The following is a 24,335-nucleotide window of genomic DNA, read 5'->3' on the forward strand; positions in this document are numbered from 1 at the left end:
GAATCCTTACAGCTATGGCGCTCATTATAGAATCCTTACAGCTATGGCGCTCATTATAGAATCCTTACAGCTATGACACTCGTTATAGAATCCTTACTGCTATGGCGCTCGTTATAGAATCCTTACAGCTATGACACTCGTTATAGAATCCTTACAGCTATGGCACTCGTTATAGAATCCTTACAGCTATGGCACTCGTTATAGAATCCTTACAGCTATGGCACTCGTTATAGAATCCTTAGAGCTATGGCGCTAGTTATAGAATCCTTACTGCTATGGCGCTTGTTATAGAATCCTTACAGCTATGACACTCGTTATAGAATCCTTAGAGCTATGGCGCTAGTTATAGAATCCTTACTGCTATGGCGCTCATTATAGAATCCTTACAGCTATGGCGCTCATTATAGAATCCTTACAGCTATGGCGCTCATTATAGAATCCTTACAGCTATGACACTCGTTATAGAATCCTTACTGCTATGGCGCTCGTTATAGAATCCTTACAGTTATGGCGCTCATTATAGAATCCTTACAGCTATGACACTCGTTATAGAATCCTTACTGCTATGGCACTCGTTATAGAATCCTTACTGCTATGGCGCTCGTTATAGAATCCTTACAGCTATGGCACTCGTTATAGAATCCTTAGAACTATGGCGCTAGTTATAGAATCCTTACTGCTATGGCGCTCGTTATGGAATCCTTACAGCTATGGCACTCGTTATAGAATCCTTACTGCTATGGCACTCGTTATAGAATCCTTACTGCTATGGCACTCGTTATAGAATCCTTACTGCTATGGCGCTCGTTATAGAATCCTTACTGCTATGGCACTCGTTATAGAATCCTTACTGCTATGGCGCTCGTTATCGAATCCTTACTGCTATGGCGCTCGTTATAGAATCCTTACTGCTATGGCGCTCGTTATAGAATCCTTACAGCTATGGCACTCGTTATAGAATCCTTACTGCTATGGCGCTCGTTATGGAATCCTTACAGCTATGGCGCTCGTTATAGAATCCTTACAGCTATGGCACTCGTTATAGAATCCTTACAGCTATGGCGCTCGTTATAGAATCCTTGCTGCTATGGCGCTCGTTATAGAATCCTTACTGCTATGGCGCTCATTATGGAATCCTTACAGCTATGGCGCTCGTTATGGAATCCTTACAGTTATGGCGCTCATTATAGAATCCTTACAGCTATGGCACTCGTTATGGAATCCTTACTGCTATGGTGCTCGTTATAGAATCCTTACAGCTATGACACTCGTTATAGAATCCTTACAGCTATGGCGCTCGTTATAGAATCCTTATAGCTATGGCGCTCATTATAGAATCCTCACAGCTATGACGCTCGTTATAGAATCCTTACAGCTATGGCGCTCGTTATAGAATCCTTACAGTTATGGCGCTCGTTATAGAATCCTTACAGCTATGGTGCTCGTTATAGAATCCTTACAGCTATGACACTCGTTATAGAATCCTTACAGCGATGGCGCTCGTTATAGAATCCTTACAGTTATGGCGCTCGTTATAGAATCCTTACAGCAATGGTGCTCGTTATAGAATCCTTACAGCTATGGCGCTCGTTATAGAATCCTTACTGCAATGGTGCTCGTTATAGAATCCTTACAGCTATGGCGCTCGTTATAGAATCCTTACAGTTATGGCGCTCATTATAGAATACTTACTGCTATGGCACTCATTATAGAATACTTACAGTTATGGCGCGCGTTATAGAATCCTTACAGCTATGGCGCTCGTTATAGAATCCTTACAGCAATGGTGCTCGTTATAGAATCCTTACAGCAATGGTGCTCGTTATAGAATCCTTACAGCTATGGCGCTCGTTATAGAATCCTTGCTGCTATGGCGCTCGTTATAGAATCCTTACAGCTATGGCACTCGTTATAGAATCCTTACTGCTATGGCGCTCGTTATGGAATCCTTACAGCTATGGCGCTCGTTATAGAATCCTTACAGCTATGGCACTCGTTATAGAATCCTTACAGCTATGGCGCTCGTTATAGAATCCTTGCTGCTATGGCGCTCGTTATAGAATCCTTACTGCTATGGCGCTCATTATGGAATCCTTACAGCTATGGCGCTCGTTATGGAATCCTTACAGTTATGGCGCTCATTATAGAATCCTTACAGCTATGGCACTCGTTATGGAATCCTTACTGCTATGGTGCTCGTTATAGAATCCTTACAGCTATGACACTCGTTATAGAATCCTTACAGCTATGGCGCTCGTTATAGAATCCTTACAGCTATGGCGCTCATTATAGAATCCTCACAGCTATGACGCTCGTTATAGAATCCTTACAGCTATGGCGCTCGTTATAGAATCCTTACAGTTATGGCGCTCGTTATAGAATCCTTACAGCTATGGTGCTCGTTATAGAATCCTTACAGCTATGACACTCGTTATAGAATCCTTACAGCTATGGCGCTCGTTATAGAATCCTTACAGTTATGGCGCTCGTTATAGAATCCTTACAGCAATGGTGCTCGTTATAGAATCCTTACAGCTATGGCGCTCGTTATAGAATCCTTACAGCTATGGCGCTCGTTATAGAATCCTTACAGTTATGGCGCTCATTATAGAATACTTACTGCTATGGCACTCATTATAGAATACTTACAGTTATGGCGCGCGTTATAGAATCCTTACAGCTATGGCGCTCGTTATAGAATCCTTACAGCAATGGTGCTCGTTATAGAATCCTTACAGCTATGGCGCTCGTTATAGAATCCTTGCTGCTATGGCGCTCGTTATAGAATCCTTACAGCTATGACACTCGTTATAGAATCCTTACAGCTATGACACTCGTTATAGAATCCTTACAGCTATGACACTCGTTATAGAATCCTTACAGCTATGACACTCGTTATAGAATCCTTACAGCTATGGTGCTCGTTATAGAATCCTTACAGCTATGGCACTCGTTATAGAATTCTTACAGCTATGGCGCTCGTTATAGAATCCTTGCTGCTATGGCGCTCGTTATAGAATCCTTACAGCTATGACACTCGTTATAGAATCCTTACAGCTATGACACTCGTTATAGAATCCTTACAGCTATGGTGCTCGTTATAGAATCCTTACAGCAATGGTGCTCGTTATAGAATCCTTACAGCTATGGCGCTCGTTATAGAATCCTTGCTGCTATGGCGCTCGTTATAGAATCCTTACAGCTATGACACTCGTTATAGAATCCTTACAGCTATGACACTCGTTATAGAATCCTTACAGCTATGACACTCGTTATAGAATCCTTACAGCTATGACACTCGTTATAGAATCCTTACAGCTATGGTGCTCGTTATAGAATCCTTACAGCTATGGCACTCGTTATAGAATTCTTACAGCTATGGCGCTCGTTATAGAATCCTTACAGCTATGACACTCGTTATAGAATTCTTACAGCTATGGCGCTCGTTATAGAATCCTTACAGCTATGACACTCGTTATAGAATCCTTACAGCTATGACACTCGTTATAGAATCCTTACAGCTATGGCACTCGTTATAGAATTCTTACAGCTATGGCGCTCGTTATAGAATCCTTACAGCTATGACACTCGTTATAGAATTCTTACAGCTATGGCGCTCGTTATAGAATCCTTACAGCTATGACACTCGTTATAGAATCCTTACAGCTATGACACTCGTTATAGAATCCTTACAGCTATGACACTCGTTATAAAATCCTTACAGCTATGGCACTCGTTATAGAATTCTTACAGCTATGGCGCTCTTTATAGAATCCTTACAGCTATGACACTCGTTATAGAATTCTTACAGCTATGGCGCTCGTTATAGAATCCTTACAGCTATGACACTCGTTATAGAATCCTTACAGCTTTGACACTCGTTATAGAATCCTTACAGCTATGACACTCGTTATAGAATCCTTACTGCTATGGCGCTCGTTATAGAATCCTTACAGCTATGGCGCTCGTTATAGAATCCTTACAGCTATGGCGCTCGTTATAGAATCCTTACAGCTATGGCGATCGTTATAGAATCCTTACAGCTATGGCGCTCGTTATAGAATTCTTACATGTCTGTGAGGAAAATCTTCAATGTGTGCAGATGTAATAGAATTAATACGACTATCCAGATGAATGACTGGAACTACATGGATGTTAAAACCCTTGTGTGTATTTAAATTGATGGATTATAGTAAGCACTGTGACAATAATAATAATAATAATAATAATAATAATGTGTCTCTCCAAGAAGGATATATGAAGACTTTCTTTGGTTCTCCAATATTTCCTTTGCTATCTGTAATATTAACCAGTTGAGCGCTAGTCCTTTTATCTGCCTCAGAAGGATTCAAGTCTTAGTTGATCAAAGATCTGGTCATGTGGCCCACAAATCAGGATCTTTTTGTGGAATATGTTGTGAATACGTATTTATAAAATATAATGGATAGGGGCTTGTTAATATTGTGTTGCTAGCCACATTGTTGATCTTACTGGAGTTCAGATAACCAGTATAGTAGATATCATCTGCTGCTGTCCTAGTGTGCTAAGGGGGCAGTACTGAACTAGCAGGAGATTACAAGTTCAGCTCCTCTTTGTTAGAGAATGCTAAAGGTACCATGTTAAAATCTATTTTAAATCTAACAATTTAAATCTGTTTAGTTTGTTAAAACAGCGCCTGAGAGGGGATATGATAACATTATACAAATATATTCGGGGCCAGTACAAACCTTTATCTGGAAATCTTTTCCTAAACAGGGCTATACATAGGACACGAGGTCACACATTTAGACTGGAAGAAAGGAGATTTCATCTAAGGCAAAGAAAAGTGTTTTTTTTTACCGTAAGAGCAATAAGGATATGGAATTTTCTGCCTGAACGGGTAGTTTTTTCAGAGTCCATACAGATATTTAAACTGCAATTGGATAAATACTTGCAAAAACATAACATACAGGGATATCATTTCTAATTAGTGGGGTAATAGCTGCTTGATCCAAGGAGACATCTGACTGCTATTTTGGGGTCAAGAAGGAATTGTTTCCTAGTTTGATGCAAAATTGGAAGTGCTTCAGACTAGGTTTTTTTGCCTTCTTTTGGATCAACAGCAACAACATACGGGAGGAAGGCTGAACTTGATGGACGCAAGTCTCTTTTCAGCTATGTAACTATGTGTGTCTTTTTCTGAACATAGGAGCTATTTGCTCAGCTTGGTAGGAAGAATGACCCATAATTGATTATAATGCCAGGTTAGGGTTAAAGACCAATAGTAAAATCAAGGTTCTGTCACATATTAAACATTTCAGACACTCTAATACAACAACAAGAAGAACAAGCAGTACGTATGTGTTACACAGTATTTTTCGATGTCTGTCATACATGGATGGATATGCTCACACCATGGTTACAGCAGGACCTGGTGTCTTAATTTCCTAAATTAATTTTATGGCAAAACAGCATTAATAATCTTAGTGTATTTTTTTTCTGTAGATGAATCCATGAACACAATTAAAGATGAAGAATATCACATGCCAGTAGTGAGTGAATACGGAGTTAAAAATCAACCAGTGGAAATATATCTAACTCTTAATAAACCAAAGACAACACTGGGTTGCCCTTTAACCTGCAAGGGAGGGGAATCTGCTTCTCAAGAACAACATTTCCCAAACACCAACATTTCTAAACTCACAGGATGTGCACACATCGAATATCCATCTATTCCGATCAAGGAGGAACCAGCCTCGTGTGACGAAGGAAGTCTATCAGACACTGACATTAATACAGCCACAGGACGTGCACAGATAGAATATCCATCTATTCCGATCAAGGAGGAACCAGCCTCTTGTGACGAAGGAAGTCTATCAGACACTGACATTAATACAGCCACAGGACGTGCACAGATACAATATCCATGTATTCCGATCAAGGAGGAACCAGCCTCGTGTGACGAAGGAAGTCTATCAGACACTGACATTAATACAGCCACAGGACGTGCACAGATAGAATATCCATCTATTCCGATCAAGGAGGAACCAGCCTCGTGTGACGAAGGAAGTCTATCAGACACTGACATTAATACAGCCACAGGATGTGCACACATTGAATATCCATCTATTCCGATCAAGGAGGAACCAGCCTTGTGTGACGAAGGAAGTCTATCAGACACTGACATTAATACAGCCACAGGATGTGCAAAGATAGAATATCCATCTACTTATATTAAGGAGGAATCACCTGTGTGTGAAGGTGGACGTATAACAAATGTTAATACCTATACACCCGCAGAATGTAAACCTCCAATCAAGGAAGAATCCTTTTTACGTAGAAAAGATATTTGCACAGACAGTTCTGAACCCCCGGAACCCACACACACAGGATACACACTCCGTGTTATAAAGGATGAACTAATCTCACAGGAAGAAGAAGATATTACACCCATAGCAAATAACTTGATAGATTCAGAGGCAAATTCATCTGTGAAAAGGGATTTCATAGATGGTTGTATTGCTACAGAATATGCATCAACGGGAAGTAAATCCACACATGCCAACGGATTCTATAATGAAGGTAATCACATTCAAGAAACAAATAGATTAACCCCGATGCAGAACAATGAATATAGTAACAATAATAATAACAATGTGCCTAAGCGGAAGAAACCATTTTCATGTCCAGAATGTGGAAAATGTTTCACTTGTAAATCAAATCTTGGCACACATATAAGAATTCATAAAGGTGATAAACCATTCTCCTGCTCTAAATGTGGAAAACGGTTTACTCAGAGCTCTGCACTTTTTGCGCATCAGAGAATTCATACCGGAGAGAAACCATTTTCATGCACTGAATGTGGAAAAAGATTTACGAAGAGTACAAATCTTGTTACCCATCAGAGGATCCACACAGGAGAGAAGCCATTCAGATGTTCTGAATGTGGGAAATGTTTTACTCGGAAATTCTCTCTAGTTGCACACCAGAGGACTCACAATGGAGAGAAACCATTTTCTTGTTCCGAATGTGGGAAATGTTTTACAGGTCGAACAGCTCTTGTTACACATAAACGAATTCACACAGGAGAAAAACCATTCTTGTGTTCAAAATGTGGGAAGTGCTTCACGCAACGTTCTGCTCTCGCTACGCATCAAGTCTTACATGTGAGAGACGCTATTCAACTTTTATAACTGGGGCAAATGTGTAAAATAATATGTAAACAAACATGCACAAAACAGAGGTCAATTTATATTCTGAGTAAGCATACTAATTTGTTTTAATACATTATTATTATTATTATTATTATGTTATTTATATAGCGCCATCAAATTCCGCAGCGCTTTACAAAGGGTGGACGAACAGACATGTAGTTGTAACCAGACAAGTTAGACACACAGGAACAGAGGGGTTGAGGGCCCTGCTTAATGAGTTTACATGCTAGAGGGCAGTGGCGTACATACCGGGGTCGCAGGGGTCGCGGTTGCGACCGGGCCCGGCCCACCAGGGGGCCCGGCCGCCCTGCCACCCGGTATGTACCCAGGAGCTGGCCACCTCAGGGCCCCCCGAGGCTGGCCCTGGTGTCACCCGGCTGGCGGGCGAGTGAGGGAGCTGGGCAGAGAGCCCTCAGGGGAGAGTGCTCCCTCCCTCGCTCGCACCGCACTGATGCCGGAAGATGACGTCATATTCTGGCTCCGGCATTAGTACGCGAGGGAGCTGAATAGGGAGCACTCAGGGGAGAGTGCTCCCTCGCCAGCCAGCCTGCCCGGTGACCGGCCGCCCACCACTGGACCCCAGGAAATCCCCTCAGCACTCCCAAAGGTAGGGAGGCTGGGGGATTACATATTTTTGTTAAAAACGTGTGTGTGTGTTAGAGTGTGTTAGTGTGTGTTAGTGTTAGAGTGTGTGTGTTAGTGTTAGTTTTTGTGTCAGTGAGTGTGTTACTGTGTGTGTGTTACTGAGTATGTTAGTTTGTGTGCATCTGTTAGTGAGTGTGTTTGGTGTCTGTTAGTGAGTTTGTGTTTTGTAAGTGAGTATGTATGTCTGTCACTGAGTGTGTCTGTCAGTAAATGTGTGTGTCTGTTAGCTAATGTGTATGCGTCTGTTCGTGAGAGTGTGTGTGTGTGTGTCTGTTAGCCAGTGTGTATGCGTTTGTTGGCACTGGGGATCCCTCCGTCCCGATCCGTCTCTCAGCTCCGAATGCGCATGCGCGGTAAGCGCCGAGCGCGCATTCAAACCGCCCATAGGAAAGCATTACTCAATGCTTTCCTATGGACGTTCAGCGTCTTCTCACTGTGATTTTCACAGTGAGAATCGTGGAAGCTCCTCTAGCGGCTGTCAATGAGACAGCCACTAGAGGCTGGATTAACCCTCAGTGAAACATAACAGTTTCTCTGAAACTGCTATGTTTTCAGCTGCAGGGTTAAAACTAGAGGGACCTGGCACCCAGACCACTTCATTGAGTTGATGTGATCTGGGTGTCTGTAGTGGTCCTTTAAATGTATGTGTATCTGAATGCACTGGCGTACATACCACGGTCGCAGGAGTCGCAGCCCTGCGACCAGGTGCCCGCCGCCATGTGTTGTGGCCCTGGCCCGCGCAGAGTAAGCGCGGGGGTACGGGGGGGGGGGGCCACGGGTTAGTTTTCGCACCGGGGCCCCATGGGTTGTGTGTACGCCACTGCTAAAGGGAGTGGGGTAAACTGACACAAAAAGGTAAGGATAGTATTAGACTAGTGACAGTTGCAGAAGAGGAATCAGTTGGGAGCTATTAAGAGTTTAATTGATAAGCTTTTATGAAGAAGTGGGTTTTTTTTTGAAGGAGTGGAGACTGGGTGAGCATCTAATGGAGGAGGGAAGCGAGTTCCACAGGAACGGTGCAGCCCTCGAGAAATCTTGAAGGCGAGCATCAGAGGATGCTCACTTAGACTCACTTAGTTGCAGCTGAAACTATTAGCTGCCTCGGATCATTATCCTTTCCAAGAATCCTGGGTTACGGTACTTGAAGGCTGTATGTACAGAGCCCCGTATCAGTTCTAAATGGCTTTCTCACTGTTAAGCAGACATGCTCAGTCCCTTGCAACCTAAGCTTCGATCATAAAATGGTGGAGGCATGCTCTAATTCACACCATACCAAGTGGATGGGCTGAGAGCATCACCTTAACACTGAAACCTTGCTCCACCTCTGCCATATTGTAATTGGAGGCCGAGTCATTATGATGGGGGACCTCGCACACACGAACGTGAGATACAATAACCACTTCAATCAGTTGAAATGCTTATGTTGCCTACAGAACTACTTGGCGTTTAGTTGCCCAGAAGAGATTCGTTGCCCACTAACCGCTGAATGGCAGTGAACTAAAATCTAAATAGCAAAACTTTAGTTAAAATAGGCAAACTGTGCCTATAAGATAGTTGGAGAATTTCTCCTGATTAGCTGCTTTTAAATTTAGAGCTTAGAGAATAAACCGAACCTAAATCATCAGTCACATTACTGTGCAGTGGCATATTCATTCATCATTCAAAAATTCATTTAGGAAAACACTCCAAGCACCTTAAATACTCCAGAGCACTGTAGTGGCTATGGTGTCACGAGTTCCCTTGAGGTCCCCTTACGTAAGTTGACAAACCATTTGACGTCTGACCTAGAGTGCTGCTACCTGCCTCTTACTTGTGGTATTGAGAACCAGAAGCTCCTGCTTGGAGCTCCTGTACTTTGTCATAATTAACTAGCAACTTAGTCAGCTTTAAAGGCAAAATGAGGTGAACTGTATCTCGAGAATGGTGGGTTACATTTTGTTGGTGACTTTAGGAAAATCGTCTGAAATGGCCAGCAACTAAGACATGTTTTATTTTGCTGTTTGGAGAAATTTACAGCAGGTATCTGGTTGTTTGGTTAGGTGCTCTTTATTACTTATCATATATGGCCCATGATGTCAGAAAGAGCTTGAGAAACATCACTCTTGCGATATATATTACATGTTAAACGAAGAGTCATTCATGTCAAGTTCTGGAAGTGATTTTAGACGTAATTTTCTTTTGAGTTCATTATATATGATATATATAGCATGTTTGTCACAAATGAATTGTCTGGATTCACTAAGATGATCTGGTATGGTTACAAAGAGATTAGGAGTATCTGTACATAAATAGGTAGCACTGTACATTTTCAGCCAGGTTTGGAATACAATATCACCATGAAAAAAAATCCCTTAAGGGAGTAGATGACGTACTGGAAAGACCTCTAGTGGGGATAACCCACAAACAAACTACATAGACATTGATAGTCTGATATACCAAAGGATATATAAGATATGGTCATATAAATCTTTTGGTATATTAGACTATCAGTGTCTTTGGAAAACAATATTCCTGCTCCACCCACGGCCCCTCCTCAGGAGTGCCACCCAAAAACACGAGATGAGCCAAAAAGTGTATAGAATCTCAGATGAAACCAAAAAAAATTGTAATCCATTTTGAGAGCCAAATTAAATTTGCAGTGGATTGCCATTTCCTTACCAAAAGCTCTCTTAAGACAGAAATACTGGTACTTCGCTAGTACGTTAGTATTAAGGTTTTCTGTTAATATTTTCTTTTGTTTGTGTTGTGTAATTTTTTTGTAATGTTTTTATTTGTATGCACTGTAACAAATATTTTTCATAATAAATGTTCCTTTATTAAGTTCTGCCTTTGTCTGGTATAAGACTTACATTACTGAATTGACATGGATATAGTACTGTGATTTCATAGACATTTTTGGTTAAATTGTGTTTTGTCAATTTTTCATCTAATCTGGACCAAGGACTCCCCATTTTACATTTTCCCGGTGGTGGCAGGTTTTATAACCCTGCTCCCTTTTTTCTCAAAGCATCTGGAAAGACTTGTCTTTACCCGTCTGACTTGCTGCCTCAATTCTCAACTCTCTCCTTGATCCTCTTCCGTCTGGATTCCGCCCCCTTCAACTTCACGGAAACCGCTCTGATTAAAGTTACAAATTATCTAATTGGGGGGCGTGTCTGGCAGAACATGGCCGCTTAATCACTGAGCTCCACGAGGCACCCGCTATCAGGACGATTAAATCGCTCACCTCACCCAACGGAAAAAAACCCTAATGGGTCGCAAGAGACAGGCAGAAGCCAGCGGCACCCCAAGACCGGCGGGACCGGGAGGCGAACAATCAATAAGGTCCTTCCTACACGCCACGACCCGCGACATGACACCGCAGCACGAGACGGAGGCCGCCAGCCTGACCCGGGACTCCACTCCCTCCACCCCGGCTAGATTCTCATTGTCACCGTCCCTGCTGTCAGAACCTCAGCTACCGCCGGACGGTGAGTGGAGGGCGATACTGCCCAATCTGCTCACCAAGTCTGACTTTGAGGCCCTTTCCGACCGCCTGGGCCACGTGGTCCGGGAGGAAGTGGCCCAACTCAGGACAGACCTGACAAACGTGGAGGCAAGGATGTTAGTGGCGGAGGCAGAAACCAGGGCGCTCCGCACGGACCTCAAGCAAACTAACACCACAGTGACAAGCTATGAGGCAGACATAGCCCACCTAACCACCTAACCTAACCGCGGAATGAGATATGGAGGCCTAGCTGAAAATGTCCCAGAGCTCCTGAGACAGATCTCCAGCCAGGTACTGGGAAACCAAAATATGCCCAGACTGGGCCTAGTCAGGGCCCACCGAGCACTGAGGCCCCCACCCGCACTGGAAGAGCAACCCAGAGATATTGTGTGCTGCCTGGACAACTTTCAATTAAAGGAAGAAATATTACACAGCACGACGCATGGGCACCATCCGCCTGGAGGGCCAAACTCTAGACATTTATCAAGACCTATCCCACTACACATTGGTGGCCAGACGAGCCCTGCGCCCAGTCACCACAGCCATGCAACATGCCGGCATACAATACAGCTGGAGGTACCCCTTCTCACTATCAGCCCGCCACGGCCCAGATTCTCTGGTGGTGAGGAAACCCGATGATGTTCCTGAATTCCTGCGCACCCTGGGACTCCCACCGGTTACGGTTCCCAATTGGCTGGCGAGGTCGTTCCTCCAACAAGCAAACGGACCCCAGCAGCCGCAAGGACGCGACCCAGGCCTGCACAGGCCCCAACCACAACGCCACTGAGATTGGCGCCGCGGTCAAGCAAGACGCAAGATCTAAACCCACAACAAGCCGCACTGCCTTGGCGGAAGAAGGGGGACCTCCACAACACCAAAAGGGCACGACGGACCGTGAGTACTATACATGGGGACACATGATCACGAATCCTACATGCAGGGATTAGGGAGGGGGGGAAGGGGGTGGGGGGCCGCTTGAGGAAGGGGACTGACTGCACAACGCTCCCAGCAATCAAAAGGGGGTATGCCATACGGATAGCAAGCTTGGGAGGGAACCCAATCGCTTTGGGGTAGGGGAATGGGATGCAGGACATGCTTTTACAGCAATGGTGGACTCGGGGACCATATGGGGATCTATATGTACCCTTACTCCCACCCACACCCCAGATGGCAAGACCACTATCCCTAACCAAAAAAAACTATATACATATACCTAGCAGTTAGATAACAGGTTGGGGGATTGTACCTAGCTCCTAGCTCTGAGAGGGGAGACGCTACACATGGCCACGCGCCCCCCACCTCACCAGGTCATGATGACACCAAGGGCAGGCCAGGGGGAAATTGGCACAGTGAGGCACGAGCTGAATCATTGGGTCTCCGGCCGGCGTCTCGCCCCCCCCCCCTCCCCTGCAGGGGCATTGTCCAGCATACCGACCTGGGCCCAAACAACCACCCAACATCAACCAGGCGACAACCCACAAGATGGCCGCCGGCCATGTGCGTGAGCTGCCAACAGAGATCGAGCTATCGCTGATACACAAGTGAGATAGCCAACAAAGCTGAAGAAAGAGCACCCACTATTGTCCTACCAGCCTATTACAAAGCAATAAAGCTTCTGGAAGCTGCAACTGGGATCAAGCCGCAATTTCATGGAAATGATGGCAATAGCACCTACCACGAGACAGAACGATGCAGAACCCACCTAGACAGCACTGACCACTCAAGGCATCAAGACGGAAAGGACCGGAAAATTTTGGGGACACGCTGATGTGAACCCCCTGTTATCGCTCATCTGTGGTATAAGGTGACAACTAGTTAAAATGTTCCCTGCTAACACACAACAAGATTATCTCCAGCAATGTAATGACTCTTTGTAATTCTCAGTCCCAGGATTACCTCTCTCTAACGCCTACAGGACTCAGAGATGTTATTATCCCATTGTCTTGATAATAACACTCAGCAAACGAACACCATTTCTAATTCACCTAATCTCATGTAGGCCTGACAAGTCCCCTAGCACTGTTTTGTTTATCCTTATCAGCATATGACAAGCATTTAACTCATTGTGGACATCTAGTATCCTGAGTAACATATTAAGATAGCAAGCCCAGATGTATTTGTACTTGCATAAAATCAGACCTATTAGCCAATAATGTTCCACAGCCTGCTCTCTTCATGTTATAAAAAATGTGCTGTTTAACTGCCACGTATTGTTAAGCTATGAAAATGCATGTAGCAGCCATCGTGGCTCTGCACGCTTGTTGTTAATGCATGCACAAATAAAAATAAAGAATTTAAAAAAAATTTATATATATTTTCCTAGAATTGGGGAAACGTGATGATGTAGGCCGAGAGGGTGAAGGAATGTGCTCAGAGCTTGGTGTCCCTCCAAGTGCTCAGCCTGAGCACGGTGGGGACAGAAACAAAGTGGAACGCAACATCGTGTCCCAGAGTTGGACAGTTGTAATATTATCTCGTATATTGAGAAAGGGTGAATTGAAAGATCAGAAAAAGTATTTAAATGAAAAGCTCATTTGTACTTACACTGAATATGCTACTTACTCTATAAGTACTGTTCAATCCAGAGACAATCATCCTTGGACTGGGCTGGAGATATTACCCTAACAGCTAGATTTGTCTGGCACTGGAGTAGTTATACACTGGTCTACGTGGCAGCAAAGCTTGTTCAGTCACGATGGAAAGATGAGAGAAGGAACCCTCCAGATACTCGGAATGGCTCAGCAGTAAGGGAGGTTTACAATGTCTCCAGAAATGATATTTCCTCTGATCTTATAACCAGACCTATTACTTTTAAATTCTTTATTTTCTTTGTGCAAGGAATAACATAGCATTAATCAATGCCACAACAGCATTTTCAAAGGCATAAACATTGTGGATTTACATATATGGCATGAGGGTTTCTGCACATTTTTTTTTTGATAAGATATGAACTCGCTATTCCGTCATTAATGCCTTATTAGGTCGATTATCGTACGAGGGTCAAACAAAGCTTAAAATAAGAATAGCAAAACCAAGCTGGGTGCATGCTGGTCTTCTATAATGTATACTTCAGTCGTCTGATTACAATAGCTTAGGGTTGGTGAATGTGTTGGATTTCGTCGCTTAAACCTCGGGCCCTAGGTGCAGTCTTGCTTTTTTCGCTTAATTGTGCTTTAGTATGGCGTGCATGTTCTATGTGGTAGTGAGCAGTTACAGGTGGTCCGACCAGTCCAGTCATAAAGTGAATAAACAGGTGGGTCACGTGTGGAGTGTTATGTCCGTCTCTAGTGAAGTCGCGTTGCCTAGGTAAACTAAGTGTGCCTATTCTAGTCCTGCATGTGTCCTTTGTCAGGTTAAACATCATTTAAACATGCATTTATGATTTCAATAGGTGGCAGACATTTAGAGACAAGCTGGTGAGATCCATAAGCTGGGTGTTCATAATTGCGGTGTGGTCTATAGGCAGGCATCGTGATGGGGTATAGCACCAGGCATTCTGTCTCAGGCTTTGGTGGCATAAAGTTCCTGAGGGGAAGGTGGCGAAAGGTAAATCTTTCATTTAGTCCAAGTCCCTCTTCAGGTGGACGGGGTCTGTCTCCCCTCTGCAGCTGCTGGTGTGTGGTGTCAGGACGCTCAGGCTGTAGTGCTGGGCGAGACTTCTGCTTTGCCCACTCTGCTTGCGATGGTTTCTCTGATAGCGGCAATGGGGACGGTGTACATTTTCCTCTTCCTGTGCTGGCGTGTCCCCTAGTGCAGCGGTAGTTGGGGGTCGCTACTGTCCCTCTGGGGCGCTATGTTGCCTTGCTTGAAGGGGTGAGGGTGCACCGGGGACCCGTGGTCGGCCTCTGAGGGTACTGCCTCTGCTGGGGTAGGTGGCCTGCTAAGATACAGGAGTGCCTGTGGCGAGCCGCCATTGTGGATGAGCAGCTTGGAGAGGTACTGGTCTGGGCTCCATCCCACGTGGCCTCCGCCATCTTGGCGTCCATGTCTGGAGCGCGGGTTATAGTGGCCCTGCTGCTTCGCTCGGCGGACCTGTTGGTGGTCGGGTCCCGAGGGTGTCGACCGGGATCACCCCCCCGGTCCATAGGGGGGGGGTTCGGGGCCGGTTCCCCCGTAGGTCTGACTCTGAGCGCCGGATGGTGTGCGGCAGGGCAGCGGCCGTCCGCCCTGCTCGCCTCTGGAGTAGGCCGCTATGGAGTCAGGTCGGCTTCCTCCTCCAGGGGACTGAAGCCCGTCGGGCCAGCCTCACCCTGGTTCCAGGGTACTCCGCCCGGTGGGGGCCGACGTCGCCGGTCAATTTAGTGCCAAAAATCGGTAGGTTGCTGTGTAGTTTCGCCTCAGGCTGCAGGAGCTGGTCCGCCATGCGACCAGCCAGCTCGGCGGTCCGGCCCCGCCCCCCGACCTATTACTTTTAAATAACCTGTGACAGATCCATCTGTCTAAATACTAATTGCTGGTTCGTCTGTTTTATCTACTTTCGTGGAATTACCTGCCCGTATGTCCCTGTTCGTTTATTGCAAGTTATACCGAATAAAACTACCGAACGGACGGCCACCCAGAAGAGAAGTGTGCTACTGGTTAACCTCTTGGCCCCATTTAGAACGTGGTGGTTAACCGCAGACACCTCTTCATTTTAAACGTATGCAGGATGGTCGGCATACAAACGACGACCACAAGGCGCCGGACATTTTAAACACGCAAATGAACAGCGGTGTTCGACGAAGAACTTATGGAACTCTAAACGGACACTCTTTCTACTGAACACCGCTGAAACTGCCGACCGCCCTTCTTATCATCAGGCATACAAACGCCGGTCTGTTCGGGACTTTTGATGATACAAATGGACTTAACCCAGATAGCCATCCCATGGAGTCAATCGTATACCGAAAGAACCATGTGAAAGACTTTGACTCCATGGCGATTGAACTGTGTGCATTGGGTCTGAGCGCTATTCGGTAGTAATGTGCGCTCAGATCCAGGCTATCTGGGGATACGTTACACAAATCAAATGTATTCGGTATTTTTACAGTTATGTATTTTTATGTATTTTTAATGTACCATGTAAAATGGCGGTTTGCCTCTATCCCTGGAGATAATTGGATTTCTCCCCAATTATCTCCAGGATAGATAGGAGGGATTTACTTGTGCAAAGGGGAGTGTTTAAACACGAGCCACTGTGATTGGCTACTGTACGTTATGTGTCCCAGTCTTCCATCTGGTGCCCTAGGGGAGTGTCCACCAGGTGGGAGACCTGCATAAGTACCGGGCAGGTAGCCCTCATTAAAGCAGATTCCTGCTTTACCCTCAAGACGGAGCTTGGTCTCGTGTTTGGGGGGATTGCTACTTGGAAGTATTATTTCACCTGTTCTAGCTGTGGAAGGAGTTCGGCTGATTCTCCGTTTGGTAGTTTAACACATTCCCTTATACTCCGTTCGGGAGTTTGGAGGTCTACCGCAACAGCGCCTGTGTCTCTAAAGGGGGAAGATCAACTAAACGGTGGGTTCACTCATTTAAGCTGGGAGTGTCTTAACATAGCCCTTTTTTTCAGAGCTGGATACTAAATAGATTTTTTATAGATATCTATAAAAAAACATTTTTTTTAAAGCCCTATCTTTGCTTCTGCTGAAATTATCTAAAACTGAGCTGAGAGATATTTAAAGCAAGTTAGGGCCTGTGCAAGCTGGGCTCTCAGAGACAATCTGGCCTTTGTCGTTGTGACTCCATGTGCTATTACACTGGATTGCTACCACTCCATTAAAATTGATCCATTTTGTACAAATAAAATCTACATGTTAGAAGTTGAGATTACCAGGAGTTATTTTTATTTTATTCTACTCTATTCAAAGAATCATAAAATTATTCACATATGTACTTGGTTTTTGTGGCACAAGTGAAATGCTGGCATTGTGGATTTATAAGGATAATTCAGAATATATGAACACACACATACACAGATGTACAGACACACAAATACAAACACTGACAAACATTGAATTGCACAGTCACACGGATACACACACTGACTCACATACAGATACAGACACATAGATACACACACTGCCACAAATACAGATACAGACACATAGATACACACACTGACACAAATACAGATACAGACACATAGATACACACACTGCCACAAATACAGATACAGACACATAGATACACACACTGACACAAATACAGATACAGACACATAGATACACACACTGACACAAATACAGACACATAGATACACACACTGACACAAATACAGACACATAGATACACACACTGACACAAATACAGACACATAGATACACACACTGACACAAATACAGATACAGACACATAGATACACACACACTGACACAAATACAGACACATAGATACACACACTGACACAAATACAGATACAGACACATAGATACACACACATTGACACAAATACAGATACAGACACATAGATACACACACTGACACAAATACAGATACAGACACATAGATACACACACTGACACAAATACAGATACAGACACATAGATACACACACTGACACAAATACAGATACAGACACATAGATACACACACTGACACAAATACAGATACAGACACATAGATACACACACTGACACAAATACAGATACAGACACATAGATACACACACTGACACAAATACAGACACATAGATACACACACACTGACACAAATACAGATACAGACACATAGATACACACACTGACACAAATACAGATACAGACACATAGATACACACACACTGACACAAATACAGATACAGACACATAGATACACACACTGACACAAATACAGATACAGACACATAGATACACACACTGACACAAATACAGATACAGACACATAGATACACACACTGACACAAATACAGATACAGACACATAGATACACACACTGACACAAATACAGATACAGACACATAGATACACACACACTGACACAAATACAGATACAGACAATTAGATACACACACACTGACACACATACACATACAGATACAGACACATAGATACACACACATACAGACACATAGATACACACACTGACACGCAAACAGACACAGATACATACCCTGACAAACATACAGATACAAATAATACATACATACAGATACAGACACACCAAAAACACATACAGATCAAAATTTTAGCCACCCTCTTGTTTGCTAGCTTTTGGGTGCAGGAGGGTGGCTTCTGTTGGCTGGGGCTGTTGGGAGTTAGGGGCTTGCTCCTCTCCCTGTCCACACCTTTCGTGGCTGGTAAACATTTGTGCAAGCACTTACTTGAGTCTCATTGCAGAGCTAGTAAGGCGTTGGAGCTCAGTAATATGTCTGGTTCCATGAGGCTAATGCCTTCTACGGCCAGAGAGAATCTGACTGGCCAGATCCTATTTACTGTCACATGCTGTTCTTAAATGATACAGGTATTCCTGGAAACACCATCTGGAAATAGAATTCAGGGAGTTTAGTGAGAACTATCAATTTCTGTACATAAGTTGTGGCTGTGGCAACTAAGAGTTAGTATTACCCTAGGATCTTATTGGTGTTAGATTAATACAGAGAGCACCTGTTTTTGTGTATAGAACACTATAACTAAGACTAAAGAATCTAGAATATAAAAAAATTATACTGGTCCAATATGGGCACATAAAATGAAAGCCACACTCTAAGCAATGTAAACAGCTCATTTTACGGGTGATGGGTGCAATCCCCCCACTGTCTGAAGGATTTGACAAGAAAAGGGCTCTCTTGGTGCCCAAAGGTCTACTGTAGCTTAGCTAGTCCAGACATGACCATCCACATTAACAGCGACTAAAACGGAAAACACCACTGTTTACCATCACTAAGCTTCCATTATATCGGACTTCCTCCTCTTCTACAACCAATGCATTTATTACGGTTTCTTTTCTAGATGACAGCCATGTCTTTATTCCATCTTACAGACCTGGACTCTACCCACATGTCCTCTTACCTCACTGACAGCACCATTCCAAGTCCTCACTCATCCTGCAAAGTAAACCGACCATAAATAACGTGATTTTACTTCTGTGCCATCACCATTCCCGCCATACCATAACCCACTAGTTTCTCACTTTTCACCAAATTGTTACTTTCCCTCCTCTATGCTGACCTGCATCACCTCCACTTGTCATTCTCACTTCTTTGTATCCAAAAATATTTATGTGTCCTCAAACAACGTTCCTGAAAAGCCAACTATTTGTTTACACAATGTTTGATGCTCCACTGTTCATTCCACTATGAGATCTCATGTAATATTTGTAGCCGAGCGCTAGTCCTGACCAGGACTCTCCTCCACTAGATCCATGAAAACAGGAAGTCTGGAACGAGTTGCTGAAATGTGAATAGCTCTATCCCTCCCCAGTAACCGGACAACACACAGTTCTGGGAGTACAACTAGTTTATTCAGCTCAAACACAGTGTCTTATGCACAGACCCCGAGCATGGGGCCTCCATACAAAATATACAGAAAAACTAATAAACAAATAAACACACACTATACTTGTCACAATGTACAGACAAATGTGACAAGTTGTGTAGTCTGGAAAATGAAAAATAGCCCGATTATAGTCGAATATTCGGTATAAATACACAAAAGCCTATGTTCAAAAATAAATGGAATGTCAAAAACGATCACTATTAAATGATAGAAATAGAGTAATTAAAATTGAAAGGGTAATAGAAGTGAAAAATTCAAAAATGCTCCACAATATACACACATATGGAGGAGTAGTTAAGTGTATGGGTTTCTGGTATCTACCGTATATATGTGAGCTTTATTGTGTCTGGCTCTATAGATATCAAAACACCATCTATTATAATATACTCAAAAAATATATATGTATGGGGGGCGGAGCCTGGCTGTGGAGCTGATCGAACGCGTGAAGCATGAGCTCCCGTCTGAAACCCTAAGTTAAACTGAATAAACCCGACTCTCGAGCTACAAGATCCCCCTAAATTGCACCACCCAGGTAGGGGATGCAAGGGAGATCGCAAAGAGCCGACTCACAACACGCTGAGCCGCCGGGAACGCGAGCTGAATCATCGGGGCCTACTACAGCGACAACCAGCCTGTTTTGCGGCCTGGGTGGAGGCAGGGGCGCGGGTGAGGCGGCCGATCACCCAGCTCGGAGCACCCAGGAAGCAAACGCTACCGCAGCGGAGGACCACCCACGAGCCCTCCTCTCCCCCCCTGCCGGTGAGGGATATCCCGGCACCAGCAACTGCCCCCGGGCAAAGCGAGGCACCGTATACTCCAGCCATTTCAGCTCCAACGCTGAAAGTAAGATGGCGGCGGATGCACCTGCTCTGGCGACACAAGGCCCACAAGCGACACTCGAGGAACGACTAGACAAGCTGCTCGACAATTTCTGGCGGATGCTGCAGGACAGAGGAGCACAGACTTCCAGGGAGCAGAGGAGGGAGAACAAACCTTCTGACCCTCCTGCCCCCCCCCAGCAGACAAGCGGCAAACCTAGGGTCCCCGTCGCTATGCAGCAGGGGAGACAGACAGCCAACTCACCGAGCACCCGCTCACGCCCAAAACTGCCCAGAGCTGGCTTCAAGCATCCTGGGCGGAAGGCCCAGAGGAAAAAGACCCTGGGACACGTTCCAAGACCACAACAGAAGAAACCTCCTCTCCAAGCGGCACACACCATCTCCAGAGCTCCCGCTCGCGGGAGCAGTGACGACCACGCACGGGTCCCAGAACGGGTCCGGTGGGACAAGCAACTCAGGATTTTAACCTCTGCAGCGCTAGCAGGCGAGGACATATGGCACTTGTACCCCTGCCGCCTCCCATCACAGGGCATCGGCTGAGCAGCCTACAGAAATGCCTGCACCACGCAAAGGACACTTGCGGTACCCACACCAAACGACAGACTTTCAGAGGCACATTAGAGGAAAACCCCCTCACTTGTTCTGGATTTGCATACTCTGACCGCAATTACCATTCTAGCAATGTCCTTTGCATTGACCCTGCTGACATGCCTGCCAACATACTAAATCACATGTTGTAAGGTTACTGCCTATGTGTACCACCAACATTATCACCTTTCAAGTACCCAACAGGTAGTTAAAATATGCATAATATGCATACCCAACAGGTAGTTAAAATATGCATAAGCATAATAGCTCAGCAGAATCCAGTCTAGCTAGCACCTCAACAATTAACACACACTCAGCAGTTAGACCAACCACGTCCCTAAGTCCTTGCAGAAATATATCTTGCCTTGTATGTTATCCTAGAAATGTTCCAGCCTGCTCATATAACTAGCGAGGTAACCTTGTGTTCGTAGCGACAAGTATATTGTTTTACACTGTAGAATGTTCTATAGACGACTCGTCTTAGCCTGAACCACACTGCAACTAACTCAGTATGTCACAATAGGTTCACTCAGCCTGTAGTTAGACCTGTCTGTATGTCCTCTTAACACTGTGCCTAACTCCAGCGATCCAATGTTCAGTTGCCCTAATCATTAACACATATGTGCTAGTCATGAATATCGTTGTCCAGTTAATTTTCCCTTATTATTATTTAACACTCTATGTACACTCTCAAGCACAAGTCAAGTTCCCAGCATATATTACTTCTGTATCGTTTTTTCCATGACATGTGTAATATGTTATCATAGTTAAAATCAAACGTGATCCTGCACTACTGTTTTCAAATAATATAAAAAATGTGCCTGTATATCTAATGCCATAACATGTTATACCACTGTTTACCTACTCTACCGGATGTCGCTGTTGTGGCACACACCGGCTGTTTATTCAATCTGTGCACAACCAAAATAAAGAATAAAAAAAAAAAAAAAAGATATATGTATGTATGAATATAACCCTTCTTGGTAATACATAATCTTATTAGTGCTTCTGATTTATAGATATTCCAATTAAAAGGAAAAAGAGAGAGATTAATATGCTGCCAGGCAGTATGGCAGTAAATTATAAATTGTGTATCTCTATATCTAAATATCCGCAAGTAAATCAAAAGCTAGTCTCTTCCAGATATACTTCCAATATCTCCAAATAGCCACAAAAATACACAGCCCAAAGGCTGATTTCTAGGTGGACAGATATGGATATTTCCTTGTACATTATTTGGAATGGAAGTGACCAAATGATGTGTCTATTATTTACATATCAAAAGGTTAAAGATAGTTACTGTCACGATTCGGGGAACCCAACACGCTAACACACACACAGACACACACACAGAAAGTGTGCAGTACCGGACCTAAGAGTGGCCGGGCTAAGCACACACAGAATAGTCAGGAGACAAGCCGAGTAAGGGGAACCAGAAAACAGAATAACAAGAAACAAGCCGAGGTCAAAGGGTAGGAGAAAGTCACAAAGTCAGTATAACAAGCCAGAGAGTACGTAACCAGAAAGCACACGTTCAGAATCAATACTATAAAGCAAAGACCACAACAGGGCAGGGAGGAACAGGAAAGGTAAGTATTTAAACCCACAGGTTAATTCTGATATCTAAACCTCCCAGTGTGATTGAGGCACTGTGCCTTTAATGCCGGGTCAGGTGACTGACCCCGGCGTGACATATCTTGGGCGGTCTCCCAGCGTGCAGCGTCATGCATGCTGCCGCTGGGGGACGTGGAGGAAGACGCGGGCGGCATCCGAGGGTGGAGGGATGCCGCTCGCCGAGCCCACGTGGAGAAGGGGACTGCGGACGGCTGGAGGGTGAGTGCCGCGAGCGGACTGCAGCCTCCCCTCGCAGCCGCCTGCAGGATCCTGACATTACCCCCCCTCGAAGACCGCCCAGAGGGTGGGAAGCAGAAGGCTTCAAAGGAAACCGGGCATGAAAGGAGCGGACCAAAGAGGGAGCGTGCAGATCAGAGCACGAAACCCAAGACCGCTCCTCAGGGCCGTACCCCTTCCAATCCACCAGATATTGCAGCCGACCCCTAGAAACACGAGAGTCGAGAAGGGCAGCCACTTCATACACGTCACTGGGGACAGCGCGAGGGGAAACAGGCCGCCCGAGGGGACGAGAGAACCAGTTGCAAAGCAAGAGCTTCAAAAGCGAAACGTGAAACGTGTTCGGAATGCGCATGGAAGAGGGCAAGTCCAGGGAGTAGGAAACGGGGTTAACCCTACGTAACACCTTGTAGGGACCAAGGAACCTGGGAGCGAACTTCATCGAGGGAACCCTGAGGCGGAGGTTCCTGGAGGACAACCATACCCTATCACCCGGAACATAGGAAGGGGCCGCACCCCTACGGCGATCAGCAAACTTCTTCTGAGCAGCTGCTGAACGAGACAGCGCAACATGGACCTGATCCCACATCTTCCGCCAAGAGGAGAGGTGCTGGTCCAAAGCGGGCATTCCCTTGTCGGAGAACGCACCGGGAAGGACGGAAGACCGAAACCCATAAGCAACCTCAAAAGGACTTAAGCCAGTAGACGAATGAGACACCGTATTCCTGGCAAATTCAGCCCACGGAAGGAGGCGAGACCAGTCATCCTGGTGCGCATTAGTGAAGCAGCGCAAATACAATTCCACAGACTGATTAGCACGTTCGGCTGCACCATTAGATTGCGGGTGATAGGAGGAATTAAACGACAAGGAGACCCCCATCTCAGCACAAAAGCCCCATCAAAACCGAGAGACAAATTGAGGGCCCCTGTCAGATACTATATCCTGAGGTACCCCATGCAAGCGGAACACTTCCTTGGCAAACACCTGAGCAAGCTGAATCGCAGAAGGCAGTTTCCTAAGCGGAATAAAGTGCGCCATTTTAGAGAACCTATCCGTCACAGTTAATATCACTGTCTAATATATATACATAATCTTATTGATGCTTCCGATTTCAAAATATTCTAATTAGTAGGAAAAAGAGAGATTAATATGCTGCCAGAAAGCATGGCAGTAGATTATAAATTATAAATCTCATGTATCTAAAAAAAAACACAAATAGATCAGAAGCTGATCTCTCCCAAAGGCTGATTTCTTTTTTTT

The 24,335-nt window shown here is 44.8% G+C and overlaps 1 protein-coding gene across 1 annotated transcript in view; it reads left to right on the forward strand.

Annotated features, from left to right (window-relative positions):
- Positions 1 to 5,485: 5,485 nt before the first annotated feature.
- The window catches only part of LOC134574843 (gastrula zinc finger protein XlCGF48.2-like), a 39,991-nt gene continuing 21,141 nt past the window's right edge, over positions 5,486 to 24,335 (forward strand). The window contains exon 1 of the mRNA XM_063433901.1: positions 5,486 to 7,169. Within this exon, the coding sequence (XP_063289971.1) occupies positions 5,493 to 7,169 (1,677 nt within the window). The 5' untranslated portion in view covers positions 5,486 to 5,492. The remainder of the gene's footprint in view (positions 7,170 to 24,335) is intronic.

Source organism: Pelobates fuscus, chromosome 10 (assembly GCF_036172605.1).
Source record: "Pelobates fuscus isolate aPelFus1 chromosome 10, aPelFus1.pri, whole genome shotgun sequence".
Classification (NCBI taxonomy): domain Eukaryota; kingdom Metazoa; phylum Chordata; class Amphibia; order Anura; family Pelobatidae; genus Pelobates; species Pelobates fuscus.